The 14,655-nt window shown below is 41.9% G+C and overlaps 1 protein-coding gene across 1 annotated transcript in view; it reads right to left on the reverse strand.

The window, feature by feature from the left end:
- MACF1 (microtubule actin crosslinking factor 1) overlaps positions 1–14,655 on the reverse strand; it is a 350,964-nt gene that overhangs the window by 110,305 nt on the left and 226,004 nt on the right. Inside the window, exons 36-43 of the mRNA XM_007453778.1 lie at positions 8,652–8,801; positions 7,491–7,724; positions 6,032–6,235; positions 3,280–3,798; positions 2,323–2,499; positions 1,945–2,068; positions 923–1,131; positions 222–539 (exon numbers count right to left, since the gene is read on the reverse strand). Of these exons, the coding sequence (XP_007453840.1) occupies positions 222–539; positions 923–1,131; positions 1,945–2,068; positions 2,323–2,499; positions 3,280–3,798; positions 6,032–6,235; positions 7,491–7,724; positions 8,652–8,801 (1,935 nt within the window). The remainder of the gene's footprint in view (positions 1–221; positions 540–922; positions 1,132–1,944; positions 2,069–2,322; positions 2,500–3,279; positions 3,799–6,031; positions 6,236–7,490; positions 7,725–8,651; positions 8,802–14,655) is intronic.

The following is a 14,655-nucleotide window of genomic DNA, read 5'->3' on the forward strand; positions in this document are numbered from 1 at the left end:
CTGCTGATCTGTTGAACATGTAATATGAGTGAAAAATAAATCTAGACTGTGTTTTTAAAAAATGAACAAACAATATCTAGCTTACAGGATGGCTGTGAGAATTCTTTAAGACAATGTAGGTAAAGTTTCCAGTACATTGACTGACATCTGTTCAGTAAATATATTTTTTTCCTTGCCTTTCTTTCCCCTTTATTCTGCACATCTGGCAGATATATCCTCACCTGAATCTGTTGGAAGAAATGTGCAATATCTTGATCTGGCTGATTCCCAGAGGCCAGCAACCGACTTTTGTTTTCCATGAATCGCTGCAGCTTATCAGAGAGATGCTCAAACATCTCTGCCTGGGGCAGAAGCTTCTTTAGGGAGCTCTCCTTTTCTTGCTGCTGTAGCCGGAGCTGTTCGAAGCGCTGGCTCACCTCGGCCAGTTTGCCCTGCAGCACTGCGGCCGAGTTGCTGTCTGCTGTCTCCGTGAATCGGGTCACCATCTCACGCGTGGCCTCCAAGCTGCTCTTCTGCCGAGCAATGTCCTGCTTCAATTTCTGTCATCAAGAACACATCTGTCAGCTCCTGGCTCACTTATTCCAGGATATCTGAGCCACAAACTAATAAGCTTCTAGTAACTACATGCTCACCTCCTCAAGGAGGGTTGGAGGATTGCAACTGAAACTTCAGAATACCATCAATACCCTTAGTTCTCCACCCTATGCGACCAGTGACTTTGCCATCACCACTTTTCCTCAAGCTTACCAATGCTTTGGAAATTGGGTAGACAAACCTTTACATGGATTAGTCAACATTTCTAAGTCTTATTAGAAGATTCATGATAGAAATGAATTCTTTTCCTGATACTTTTTCAAAATGACATCATTATGCAACATGGCAAATATACCCTCTGTGCTAACTCTTGCGGCACAGGTCTCACCATGTTAGTGGCCAGGGCTTCCTGGATGACTCCTGATGACAGCGGTGCCACCTTCTCCTCTTCCAGGTTATTTTCAACTTCACTGATGGACTGCAACAAGCTGTCCAGGCTTTCTTGGACACTCTGAGACTGGGCAATGGCTTTCTGCAGCAGAGCAGAGCGCTCTGCCAAGTTACTGGAGAGGCTTTGGAAATGGCTGAGTATGGAATCTGGAAATTCAAGGCCATGAGAAGAGAGAGTAGGGACAATTTTTGTGTTGCACTTTAAAAAGAAAACATATTTAAATTGTATATGTTAGTTATAATAACAACAGAAATCAAGACAAACAGAAAGAATAATAAGCCTAAATACATCACTGTTTGAACCAAACTCAAGAAGCATTATATATTTAGCACCTACTAAGTGCCAGAAATTATGCTCGATGCTGAGGACTAAAGATTATTATGATAAAGTCCCTGCCTTCTACAAACCTTAAAACTCTAAAAGAGAGCATAGGTAGTGGAAGGCACATCAACTAACCATAATAATAAAATCGTAAGTGCTATATTGGTACTAGGAGTACTGTACTAGAGAAACCCGAAGGAAGAATGATTATTTCTTATCTTTTACTTCTTCTTGGGGGTCGGGGCGGGGGTGGTATCAGGACTTTACAAAAGAAGTAACTTGCCGGTTACATCTTGAAGCATGAGCAAGATTTCACCATGCATGGTAAGGACTCAATAAATGTTAGCAGCTAAGCAACAGGAAAAACTTCAGGGGTAAAGTAATGAGGAAATGACTTGGGAAAGGAAAGAAGTCGGGTGTGGCTAGAAGGCGAGTGCCTGGGGAAAAGAGGTTGAAGTCAGACCATGAAGGCCTCATATGGTGTAAGAATAAAGTTCATTAGAGGGTGAGCTATTTGTGTTTATATCCACAGCCCCTAGCTAGCACCACAGATACATGTACAACACAATGTGATATGTTACAGAACAGAGGCACATACTAGGAATTAGGGGAACAGTCTGGCTATTGCTGCTTCATACCTGTAGTTTCTTGAACATGCTTGTGGTCTGGGGCTGGCTCCCCTTCAATTTCCATGAGGTCATGAGCTACTTTTTGGAGCTTCTCTACAGGTACCTGATGCTCAGCCAGTTCCTCCTGCAACTGCTGCTTGTCCATGAAAAAGGACAAAAGAAAACCATCACAGTGCATAATCAAAGCTGGTTCTAGGGATTGAGAGCTACTGAGCAGCTTTATAGAGTAAATTCTGTTTATCCATAGCCACAGACATCAGAATAAAGTATTTCGGAATCACATATTGTCCAAGGCATCCCAACCACCGCCTTTAACCTATGCAAGCATTTGCTTCCCTTTGAAGCTACTCTAAGCCATGCAGTACAACAGATTGTGTATTGGCTCACCTTTGTGGTCACAAGCTGCTGTTGCAGGACCCCAGGGTCAGAGGCAACAGTTTCTGAGAGGAGCTTCTCCACATTGGCCTCACAAGCTTTCACCCAGGCCTGCAGGCTTTCGGCACTGCTCTGGAACTGCTGATACTGGCCTAGCAGCAAGTTCAGGTGAGCGCCCAGTCGTGTACACTGTGCCATAAGAAGAAAAAAGAAAAGAAGGGAAAGCAGATTTAAGTGGGTCAGGCCAAAGGCAGCAGCTTCCCAGGCACAGTCCAAAGAGGTCTGGGAATTGACTGTAACTACAGTTAAGGTTAGTGTGGACCCCACAGATAGATGGTAGCAACAATTTTCTGTAAGTGGGGTCCTGTTTGATCCGTACTATCCACCCCCACTTTATTATATACCTGGGAAGATTTAGTTGTATGACAAGCCACCAAAGAAATATACATCAGGCTGCAGGCAAAGGTGGGGACTGAGAGGTACAAAACGTGCTCCTTTTGGGGGGTGAAAGATGTTGGCAAAAAGCACAAAACAGGTAAGAAGAACTGACTGGATTCTATACTTTCGGAGCTAAAGGGAGTTCTTTGATAGGGAGGAAGATAAGGATTTACCCTAGATGTTCTGTCCAGGAATAAAGACTGTGTACTTGGTTTAAGTCTCCCTGTGCTCTGTCTCTTGGGAGGCCATGGCTGCTCGTCAGACACAGGGAGGTGAGCACTTCCACCTTCACCACGGCAGTGAGACATACCCCTGGATATTGCTCAGATCAGGCATGAGCCCCTGGGCCTCTATATTTTGCAACTTTTCAGAACTCATAAACACTCATAACTCATTCTACCCACGGTCAATCTACAAATCACCTTATTCACTGTGTCTGAGGTTCTTATTGTAAGCCCCAGAAACCACCCACAGTTGTGTGAGGGCTGCCATGACTGTTTCACCAGGGGCTGCCAGGAACCTCTCCTCTACCTTTGAATGGAGAGCACTGTATCTTTCTGTTGCATCCTTCAGCTTGTCCTTCACTAAGGCTCCAGTTGCTGATGGTTCTTTGCCTTCCTCAAGGCTGTTTTCTGTGTCCAAGACTTTCTGTCCTGAGATAGTCACAAATCTCAAGTCTCCTTTGTGGGAAATGACGTCCTCCGAGAAGCTCCCCTGTCGCTTTAGTAGAGCGGGAAGGGCCTTGGGGCTGCTGTCTCGCTTGCGCATGTTCTCCAGCTCTTTCTCAGACCGTTCCAGCCAGTTTTCAAACTCTCGATGATCCTGCAGAAACTTCTGCAGCTCATCCCGTAGTGTCTGCACCCGCTTCAGTTCTGCCTCTGACTGGGCCAGGGAAGTCACATACTGCTCCTTTAGTTCTCCGAGCTTTTCTTGCAGCATCTGCTGCTCCTCGGGTGTGAGATTGTGGCCATGCTGGTCCAGGAAGGCCTGAGCAGACTGGGTGGCCAGGATGAAATTTTGCTGCTGAGACAGCAATTCTTGGTGACGAGCCTGGCAAAAATCCCCCCAAACAAAGGACAATCAGTAGGGAAACCACAATAACTTGTTTATGTCTACAGCTAGAAGTAGGGAGAGATCTCAATAGGTCACTTTTCCAGCTGCTAAGAAATCATTAATATCTCTCACTCTATATGCATTATGCCATCTACTAATCCCAGATGAACTGACTCATCTAGGATCTGACAGTTTTCATGTATTATCTCATAATACTCGTGCCACCATCTGTAGTGTAGGCCGACCATATAATTCCCATATCAAGGATGGGATAAGTGAATACCAAAAAGGTGTTGTATGTCTTGACTAAGGTCATGCAGATAGTTAAGGGACAAATTGTGACTTGAACCTCACTCTCTTCATCACTAAACTACCCCAGATCTAAGAGAAGGTACAAATGGCCAACTAAAACTACCCACACGGATGGAAGGAGACAGTAAGCTGCATAAGTCATACATATGACAGCATAAAAACTGCAAATGCTAAGCTGTGAAATGTGTCATTCACATATCCTTGAAGACTGTCCCTACTAGAAAAACTGTTGGAAAATTAATTCTTTAAATAAACAATTTGTACATTAGTGAGAATGAGCTGTATTTCTGGATAGTATAGGTAATCTGTACGTTTTATTTGTATGTGTTATGTCTATGTACAGACATGTAGACCTTTTTTCTGTTTCAGTGGAACTTAAGTTCTTTTAGGACAGTTGTGGTTGCTTGGTTTTGTTCCTAAAATGTTCTTCCTGAGTCTAACAGAAGTCACTGGGAGCTCAGTAAGTGTTCTTAACTATCTATACTGTTTATGCAACTCCCTAGAGAAGGACAATAGCAACCTCATAACTTCAGCTTCCGACGTCATCTCAGGGAAGCTGGGGTGACAAATATAACCTGCTCAAAGAGACAGTAAGGGACAGCACTACAGCTTGTCTGTATACTGCCCAGATGTCCCCACTCTCATCCACCCACAGGTAAGACAGTGTCCTTCCTAGATGGAGCTGCCAGCAAGCAGTATCAGGAAGCCCCTGTGACAGCAGGACAATTTCTGCTCAGTGCCAAGACTGCCATGGCTTTAGGGTACACACTACAAGGGATCTTCCAAGCACAGAAGTAGCATGCAAGAGGCAGAAATCCTATGAATACAAAATAAGGCAATGGCCCACACAGGCTGTTCAACAGAAGCATTTCAGCTAAACCAGTTTTGTATGCTATAAAGGTATCACTAACGTATGTGATCTGTGTGTTTTCTAAGTTCCCTAAATAGTCTTTCTCATACAATATACCTGCATATGTCAGTTAATGTCTTGGAGATGGTGGATCTGGCTGGTTCACTGGTTTATCTCCAATACCTGTCATGCATCAGGCCCTCAATATTTGCTGAATAAATAGATGAGTAGAGATGAGTAAGAAATAGTTTCCTAAGGGCAGCAGGGAACTATTAAAAGGGTTAAGCAGGGACACAGCATCTTAAAAAGATCAGTTAATAGTGTGGGAATGGATTGGAGGGTAAAAGTCAAGAGTCAAGGAGACCAGAAGTTACTATAACACAAGTGAGAGCTGATAGCAGTCTGAACTGCAATTAATATCTCGATGGAGATAAAAACGTGTGGATGATTTTAAAAGAGCTATAAGAAGCGTGGGATTTGATGACTGATTCAATATGGGAGAGTGAGGGAAGGAAAGGAATCTAGGGTGATGTTTAGTCCAGGCAAGTAAGTGGGAATATAGGAAGGAGAACATATTCAATGGGGGAGGGGTATTTTATAAAATAGGAGGTCTAGTTCTCAGGTTGAGGTGCTTGTGGTTCCAAGTTGCAAACAGGCAGATGGATTTATACACTGGTTTGAAGCTCAGGGCAGGCATCTGGGCTGGAGACAAATATATACATGGAAACCACTAGTACAAATGGGAAGTGAAGTGTCGTGGGTGGATGAGATTACCCAAGGAAAATATATTCTGAAAGACGAGAAGAGGCCTAGGCTCCAACCTGGAAGCATATCAGTATTTCAAAAGCTGGCCAGAGGAAAGGGAGGAGGATTATCAGGGCAGATAGTGCTATGGAAACAAGGGAGAAAGTATTTCAAGGAGAGTGGTCAAGACTGTCATGGCTGCTGAGAAATCAAAGAAGATATGAACTGAGAAGTGCTCACTGGATTTAGGGCAGGAGGTTATGGTGACTTGCCCAGGGCAGCAGAGATTCACCCAGCATTGTAAGAACAAGCTAACATACTCACCTTCAACTTCTCACATTGCTTGTCCAGCGCCTCTGGGGCTTGGTTCACCCCCACGTGACCATCAGTGGTATCCAAGGCTCCTTTCTCCAGGTTACCTCCTGAGAGCTGCTCCATCTGTCCACCCAATGATCCCACTGAAGTCAGCCAATCCAAGAGAGCATCTATCTTACTCCTGTTCTCTTCCAGTTCCTTTGCTGCTTTACTCTGAAAGCCAGAGGGGGAGTCTAGTGAGAAGGCCTTAGATACTCAGCTATGAACCAAAGGTTAAGTAAAAAGGAAGACATTTAGGCTTAAAAAAAAAAAAAAAAAAAAAAAAAAAACACAGTATATATCTGTGTGTGTGTGTGTGTGTGTGTGTACTGAGCAAGAGCAGTTAGGCACAAAACAATATATATAAAGTTTACATGAAGTTCTAAGCTTAAAAAAAAAAAAAAAAAAAAAAAAAAGCAGCAGCTCTAAGGCTGGGTATAAACAGTCTTTGCACCCACAGAGAAAAATAAGCATCTTCTAAATCTGTTGAAAAATAATTATTTAAAACAATCCCTAAATTTGATCTATATCTCACTGCTTTTAATAAAGGAGCAGGAGGGCGGCAAATCCCAGGATTTGAAAGGGCTTTGTTAAGAGATGATTTTAGTCCTGGCACCTCCAAGCTTTATGGAATCCCTTCTAGGTAGGCAGAAGTTATACACTGCCTTGGTAGGATAAAAAATAGCACAGTCACACTCAATTACCTTTCTGTTCTTCCTTAAGGAAAATGCAGACTACTCCCAGCATTTTCTCTGCCAAGTAGAGCACTGAATTCTGAAACTTGTCTCTCAAATTCTATTTTCTGACTCTTCAAGTACTTTAATAAAACAGGTTATGCCAAGTGATATATTCATGTATTTCAGAATTCATCTTCAGGTAACTTACTTCTCTTTCCACATTCTCTACCTCCCTCATTAGTGTACAAGTTCACAGCCAGAAAAAGAACTTTGATTCAATAAGCCAGTGCTGAGTGGGGTGCAGAAGACCATAAGACTTTACCTTCTTTTAGGTTTATCCCAGTGCCATGACTTCCCACTGAAACTATAGTGGCAGCTTGAGGATAGCCTGTGGCCCATTAAGACTGCCCAGGTATTTTCACTAGTACCCTTGGATCAGCAGTCCAGATTCATGTTAGAAATATGCCATTTGCTTTTTCCCCAAGGATGATGATGATGATGATGATGATGATGATGGTGATGGTGATGGTGATGATTTGGAATATGAACTTACTACCAACTATTCCTGACTTAAAGTCCTTCAGGATGTTTCTTATAAAAATAAATATTGGCTCACAGACCTGCTCCTGAATTAACCCTTTTTTGTGATTCTATGCTCTCTGTAAAGCAGTTTCCCTTCATTACCTTTTATTTGTGTCGGTACCAAAATTTTCTTTTTTGAAAAATACCAAGCGTCACAGCAGTCTGGTTACCTTTTCAGTCTCCTGCTGTAAGGCTGAGGTCACCACTTCCTCCAGCTCCTTCTGGGCCAGCTTTGTCCTTTCCTGGAGAGCCTCATACTGCTCCTTAGCCTGATGAAGTTTCTCCCGGAGAGCTGTCAACTCATGGGGGCTCAGCTTAGCTTGGTTCTCTTCCAGGAACCCTTCAGTGTCTTTGACAACACTGGCAAATGAGGTGGCATGATTCTGAATGTCACCCTGTAAATCCTTAACATACGAAAACAGGATGGCAGAGGCTTCAACTTTAGAACTTCTAAGACCTCTCAACAGCATGAAGATGAATGACTAGGATGACATTATCTGCAATTGACGTATGTCCCTGAGTATAATTTGCTTAAGGTTTATGCCTAAACCAATGGAGATAATAAAATTTTAAATGCTTCTTAATTCAGCAACTTTTTTAATATTTAATTTTCTAAGAAAAATTTAAATTTACATTTCTAAGAAGATATTTAGTGAAGATAAAAAAGGAGACCGCCCATAAACATGATTTTTATTCTGCAATGAGTTATCCTCAAAGAGATCATTCTTCTATAAAGAAGAGTTGACAACAGGATTCTAGTGGAGTTGAGGCCTGGTTGGTCCTTTTAACTCTCTTGGTTATCACTCCTTAATCCTAATGTAGCCTATAAGGCCCAGAGTGATCTGGGTCCTACCCTCCAGACTCATCATTCACTTATCTTCCTTTTTTTCTTTGCATTCCAGTTGAACTAGCTTTCTTTCAGCTCCTGAATACATTGTGCTCGACCCCATTCCCACCTCCAGACTGATGTACAGGCCTCTGCCTGGCAATTTTCTTCTTCCTCCCACACCTTCATGCATCAACCCCTATGTACCCTCTGTTCCTCAGTTTAAGTGACACTTCTTTAAGGTAATCTTGATATCCAAGTCAAGATTGGGTCTCTCTGTTATATGTTCTCATGTAACTTTTCCTTTATAGATACATTACTGAATAAATTATATGTTCATTTTTGTGATTATTTGTGTAATGTCTGTTTCTTCCACTACACTGTAAGCTTCATGAGAGCAGGGACGTTTACCATTATGTTATTGGCACTAAGCACTGTGCCTGGCACATAGCAAGCCTTTATAAATACTTGAAGGAATGAAAAAAATGAGTTAACTCTTACTGACCTTCAAGTCACTTTGGTTCTTCTGCAAAGCAGAGAGATCATGCTGGGTGGCTCTACCTTGATGGCCAGCCAATACTCTTTCTGCCTGTCCTACCCAGTTGCAAAGATCCTCCAGTTTCTGGTGACAGGTATTTTGTTGTTTCTGCAGGGTCTAATTAAAATGCAAAGGGGCCAAGAGACAATTAATGATTCTCATTTTATAAATACAAGATAACTCCCTGAAATGTAAAACAGGAAGGTTATATCTCAAGGATGGAAAAGTTGGTGGGAGACCAGAAGAGGAAAAGGCACAGAAATCATATTCAGAAAGCTCCCCTCAATTGGATCGTCTGTTAATCTGGGGCTATGGTCGGGATTATAATCAGGGGTGATTTGGGGTGAGAACGCTCCCAGGTTTTGGTCTGGAAGCTCCTTTGCCAAACTGCTGTTATTATCCTTGGAAATGGAGAACAGAGAGCCCAGATGCTTAAAATCCACAGATGATATTGGTGGTAATAATAAATTAGCGGTTCTGATCAATTCTACTGGAACTGGATGATAACACTACATGTTAAGTCATAATACGGAAAATTAGAAGGACTAGACAAGGAGTAAAAATCAAGAAACTGGATAATTTATAAGCGAATTGAGTTTCTTAGTAATTGAGCTGATTTTATATAAATCAAATGTCTCACAAATGCAGACACCCATTAAATGGAATGACTACATGCCAGGCATGAAGGGCTGGCTTGGCTATTCTGAGAAGAAGGGAACTGCCCCAGAACAGCAACGGGCTCAGTCCTTCAGGTGTCTATACCATTACCCAAGAGAAAGGCCAGCCCAAGGGGAGAAGGGAGTATGCTTCTGTGCCTGATCCTTTCTCCAGACCTCTCAGTCACATGACACTGAAGCACCTGATTGAGCAATTGAGCATGATGTGTTCTCCTGACCATCCTTCTAGAACCGTTTTCCACCAGTTTCTACCTTCTGATGGTGTTTTAGTCACCTGCACTTACAAACAGGTGCCCAGATTGGCCCTCTCTCCCCCTCTTTAGGACAAATAGAAGGGCTCTGGAAGAGAACTCCTAAGAGTTCTTCAGCTGTAAAACAGGATCTTCATGGGTTAGGATGGGTGCAGACTGAATCTGAAAAAAGCAAAGCAAACAAGTTAACACACAGACATACACATGCATTCAGGGCAAATATAGAGAGAAGCAAAGCATTTCTGACAGTAACAAGGTTAATAAACATTGTGGAATTAATTACACACTTAGAGAGAATGTTCACATGCAACTGTATCACCTTCTGCAGCTCAGGAGCCTATCCTAGATGTGGGCTGTGTCTTAAGGTGGCCCAGACCAATGCTATTTCGTTAATTATCCATAAGCTACACCAGGCTATATAAATTCCCAAGTGAGGACACTGCAAATTTCCAGATATGGAAAGTAACCTAACATATTTCGTTAGTATTTTACTTCAAATTCAATACAGTTGAAACAACTAAGCAGTAATAAGGGACATATAGACTTGACTTTAAGCCTTTAACATCCTTTAAGCCTGACTCAAAAGCTCAATTCTCCTTTGCACAATATTTAATAAAAGAGACCCTGAGACAGTTTTGCTGGTGACAAGGACAATTCTAGTATCATCCTGCTGAATTCCAACTTATTATTCAAACAGCAGAAATGGCATAAGCATCATTCTTGGTATTATAAGGTTATGATGTTACCATTAATGCAATTATGTTGAGTCCTGCAAGAAGAGGCTTGTGATAGAAGGTGGTGAGATGATTAGTTGTTTCCCCCCACCCCCCAAAATGTATCAAGAGTGTTTCTACACACCGTTTTCCAATAACTGAATAAGCACTGGGCACAACAGTGTAAAGAACAGTGCTAGAAAATAATAATTTCAAATGTGCTAAAAAATTAATATGATTCTGATAAAAATCTTTTTGTCAGCTGTTTGAAGTTGGTCAAGGAATCTTACTGTTAATCATCTGAAAAGCCCCAGAATAAAACTGATTTCAGGACCATTCTTCTCAAGAGCTCAGAGTACCTAAATGTTCCTAACAGTCCTCAAAAGAATGCTGAGGGAGAGAGTAGGAGAAATAAGGGCTAGAGATAAAATTTTCATTTCAAAGTCAGAGACAGTGAGACACAGTGACAGTAGAGTCTCACTAAAAAGAAAACGCTTGCACATGCATACACACGTAAACACACGTATTCTCTCTCACACACACACATAAAACCAAAAACACGGCAAGAAAAACAGCCAGAAGAGCTGCCTCCTGGACCAGAACCAAACTGGCCTGAACCAATCAAAACTGGTAAACGCAGGCTCCTGGAATCACGACAAACAGAGTCTGGCCAGAAAACCGAAAGACAGAGGACATCCCAGAGACCAACTGAGCCCAGCTTCTGGTTCAGCCTGACCTTAAGCCGGGCTGCCTGCTCCATCTGTTGAAGACGGCCCTGCAAGGCATCCACCTGGGCTGCGATCCATTCCACATGGTCCTGGAAGGACCTCTGCAGTTCATTCAGAAGCCTTAGCATCTGTCGGTTCTGCTGAGGAGGCAAGTCCTGGGCGTGCTCAGAGATAAAGAACTGAATATCAAAGGCAAGTGCATCCAGCTGAGATTTCCTCTCAGCCATGGGCTGTTTCAAATCCTAAGGTAAGTGGGGAAAGGAAGAAAAAGAAAAAAGAAAAGAAACTTCTTATTCTCTATAGAAGCAGAAGCTGTTGGCTCTAATCAAAGAATCAACATGATCAAACAGAGGTTAATATCTTGCATTTTTATAATTGACACTGATAATTTCTAGGGCCAAACCGAAGTCTCTCTCACTTCTGGCCTCTCCAAACCCCTCACATATTACAGTTAGGTTTCCTTTACTAGCCCTTGATTTCGAAATGCACTAAGCTTTCAATTATTTATAGTAACAGAATTACAGTACAGCTAATCCCAGGTGTCTGTGAAAAAATGTATTTTTTTAAGTTTTGGAAAGTATAACATGAATTTTTGGTCTGAAATATATGTCTAATTGTATTTTCTTTGATTCAAATACCTATTTGTATTTGTCTAGCCCTGAGTACCTGGTAGGCCAGAAGTGAGAAAATATTCAATTTATTTTTGGTTCACTGAAATTTGACTTTTAGAGTAAATAATGTTGCTTACACATTTTAAAACTGTAAAGGATTATAGTCAGACTTTCTTATATAATGGTTATATTGCTTCTTTAAAGCAGGAGAAAACTGCCTAAACACTAGAATTTATCTGTTTTCAGACAATTAAAAAGCATGCAATTTTCCCACAAACATTTAGTGATCATCAACTATGTTATACTGGATGCAATAAAAAACAAAAACAAGTAAGATATCTACACATCTATCACTTTGAAATTGAGCGTAGTCAGCAATCTTGAAAAGCAGGCTGGGAGGAGGGCTTCTTAGATATTTATCACAAGACTATACTTCCTTCATGTGTGAACACATGGATTTGGGAAACTGTCACTAAGGAAAATGAGGCTTAGGCTGTGGCTCTCTTTCTATAACAGAATTTGTATAAGGTATAACTAGGAAAGGATCCCATTGCGTGAGATGCTCTGTTTTCATGTCTCATACTGTATCTTAGAAATTTTTCTCACCCTTGCTTCTTTTAGTACTCTGCCCGTGAACAGATAAAGCCTGCTACTCATTCCTCCAATGGTATATTTGGATAAAAGGCTATGAAAGAAGAAGGCAGGCCAACTCTTGCAAGATAAAGAGGGACGAGGTTGCACACAAGGAAGCCTGACCACAGACAACATTTAGGTCTGTATCTCCTAAGACTGGGGAAAATGAAGAGGATGGAATAGGAGGGAACATCTCTAGTTCTGCTCTGACTTTAGAAAGAGTTTTAGGAGAGGAATATCTATAGCAGAGCATGGATAAACCAATGTGAGTATTATCTGATATTACTTTAAGCATAACCAAAAGAAACAACAATGTTGGAGGTGGGGATGGGGGGAGAATTCTCGGCTCATATGTATCTCAGAATCTTTAACTTTCTCTCACTGACTTATAAAAATAATCAAGTAACTTGGAGTTTGACAAAAAGAAAACCATCTCTCGAGATCAGAGGTCGGCAATCTGCAGTCCCTGAGCCAAATCTGCCTGCCACCTGTTTTTGTAAATAAAGCTTTTTTTTTTTAATAAGTTCATATTTTCCAACTTCACTTTTTTTTAAATTTATTTTTGGCTGTGTTGGGTCTTTGTTTCTGTGCAAGGGCTTTCTCTAGTTGCGGCGAGCGGGGGCCACTCTTCATCGCAGTGCGCGGGCCTCTCACTATCGCAGCCTCTCCTGTTGCAGAGCAAAGGCTCCAGACGCGCAGGCTCAGTAGTTGTGGCTCACGGGCCCAGATGCTCCGCGGCATGTGGGATCTTCCCAGACCAGGGCTCGAACCCATGTCCCCTGCATTGGCAGGCAGATTCTCAACCACTGCACTACCAGGGAAGCCCGTAAATAAAGTTTTATTGTATCATGTCCACAGCCATTTGTTTATGTACTGTCTATGGCTGCTTTCATGTTTCAACAGTAGAGCTGAATGGTTGCCACAGAAACAGGTCACCTGCAAGGCCTAAAATATTTACTATCTAACCCTTTATAGAAAAAGTTTGAAAACCCATGCTCTAGATCACTGATCAAAGCTGGTGTGTGAGAGGAAAACATAGGCAGAACACTCTATGACATAAATCACAGCAAGATGCTTTTTGACCCACCTTCCTAGAGAAATGGAAATAAAAACAAAAATAAACACATGGGACCTAATGAAACTTAAAAGCTTTTGCACAGCAAAGGAAACCACAAACAAGATGAAAAGACAACCCTCAGAATGGGAGAAAATATTTTCAAACGAAGCAACTGACAAAGGATTAATCTCCAAAATATACAGCTCCTGCAGCTCAATATCAAAAAAACAACTCAATCCAAAAATGGACAGAAGACCTAAATAGACATTTCTCCAAAGAAGATATACAGATTGTCAACAAACACATGAAAGAATGCTCAACATCACTAATCATTAGAAAAATGGAAATCAAAACTACAATGAGGTATCACCTCACACCTGTCAGAATGGCCATCAACAAAAATTCTACAAACAATAAATGCTGGAGAGGGTATGGAGAAAAGTGAACCCTCTTGCACTGTTGGTGGGAATGTAAATTGATACAGCCACTATGGAGAGCAGTATGGAGGTTCTTAAAAAACTAAAAATAGAACTACCATATGACCCAGCAATCCCACTACTGGGCATATACCCTGAGAAAACCATAATTCAAAAAGAGTCATGGGTGCTTCCCTGGTGGCGCAGTGGTTGAGAGTCTGCCTGCCGATGCAGGGGACACGGGTTCATGCCCCGGTCTGGGAAGATCCCACATGCCGCGGAGCAGTAGGGCCCATGAGCCATGGCCGCTGAGCCTGCGTGTCCAGAGCCTGTGCTCCACAACAGGAGAAACCACAACAGTGAGAGGCCCACGTACCACAAAAAAAAAGAAAAAAAAGTCATGTACCACAATGTTCATTGCAGCACTATTTACAACAGCCAAGACACGGAAGCAACCTAAGTGTCCATCGACAGATGAATGTATAAAGAAGATGTGGCACATATATACAATGGAATATTACTTGGCCATAAAAAGAAACAAAATTGAACTATTTGTAGTGAGGTGGATGGACCTAGAGTCTGTCATACAGAGTGAAGTAAGTCAGAAAGAAAAAAACAAATACCGTATGCTAACACATATATATGGAATCTTAAAAAAACAAAAAAATGGTTCTGAAGAACCTAGGGGCAGGACAGGAGTAAAGATGCATATGTAGAGAATGGACTTGAGGACATGGGGAGGGGGAAGGGTAACCTGAGATGAAGTGAGAGAGTGACACTGACATGTATACACTACCAAATGTAAAACAGATAGCCAGTGGGAAGCAGCTGCATAGTACAGGGAGATCAGCTCAGTGCTTTGTGACCACCTAGAGGGGTGGGATA

Source organism: Lipotes vexillifer, unplaced genomic scaffold (genome assembly GCF_000442215.2).
Source record: "Lipotes vexillifer unplaced genomic scaffold, Lipotes_vexillifer_v1.1 scaffold213, whole genome shotgun sequence".
Classification (NCBI taxonomy): Eukaryota; Metazoa; Chordata; class Mammalia; order Artiodactyla; family Lipotidae; genus Lipotes; species Lipotes vexillifer.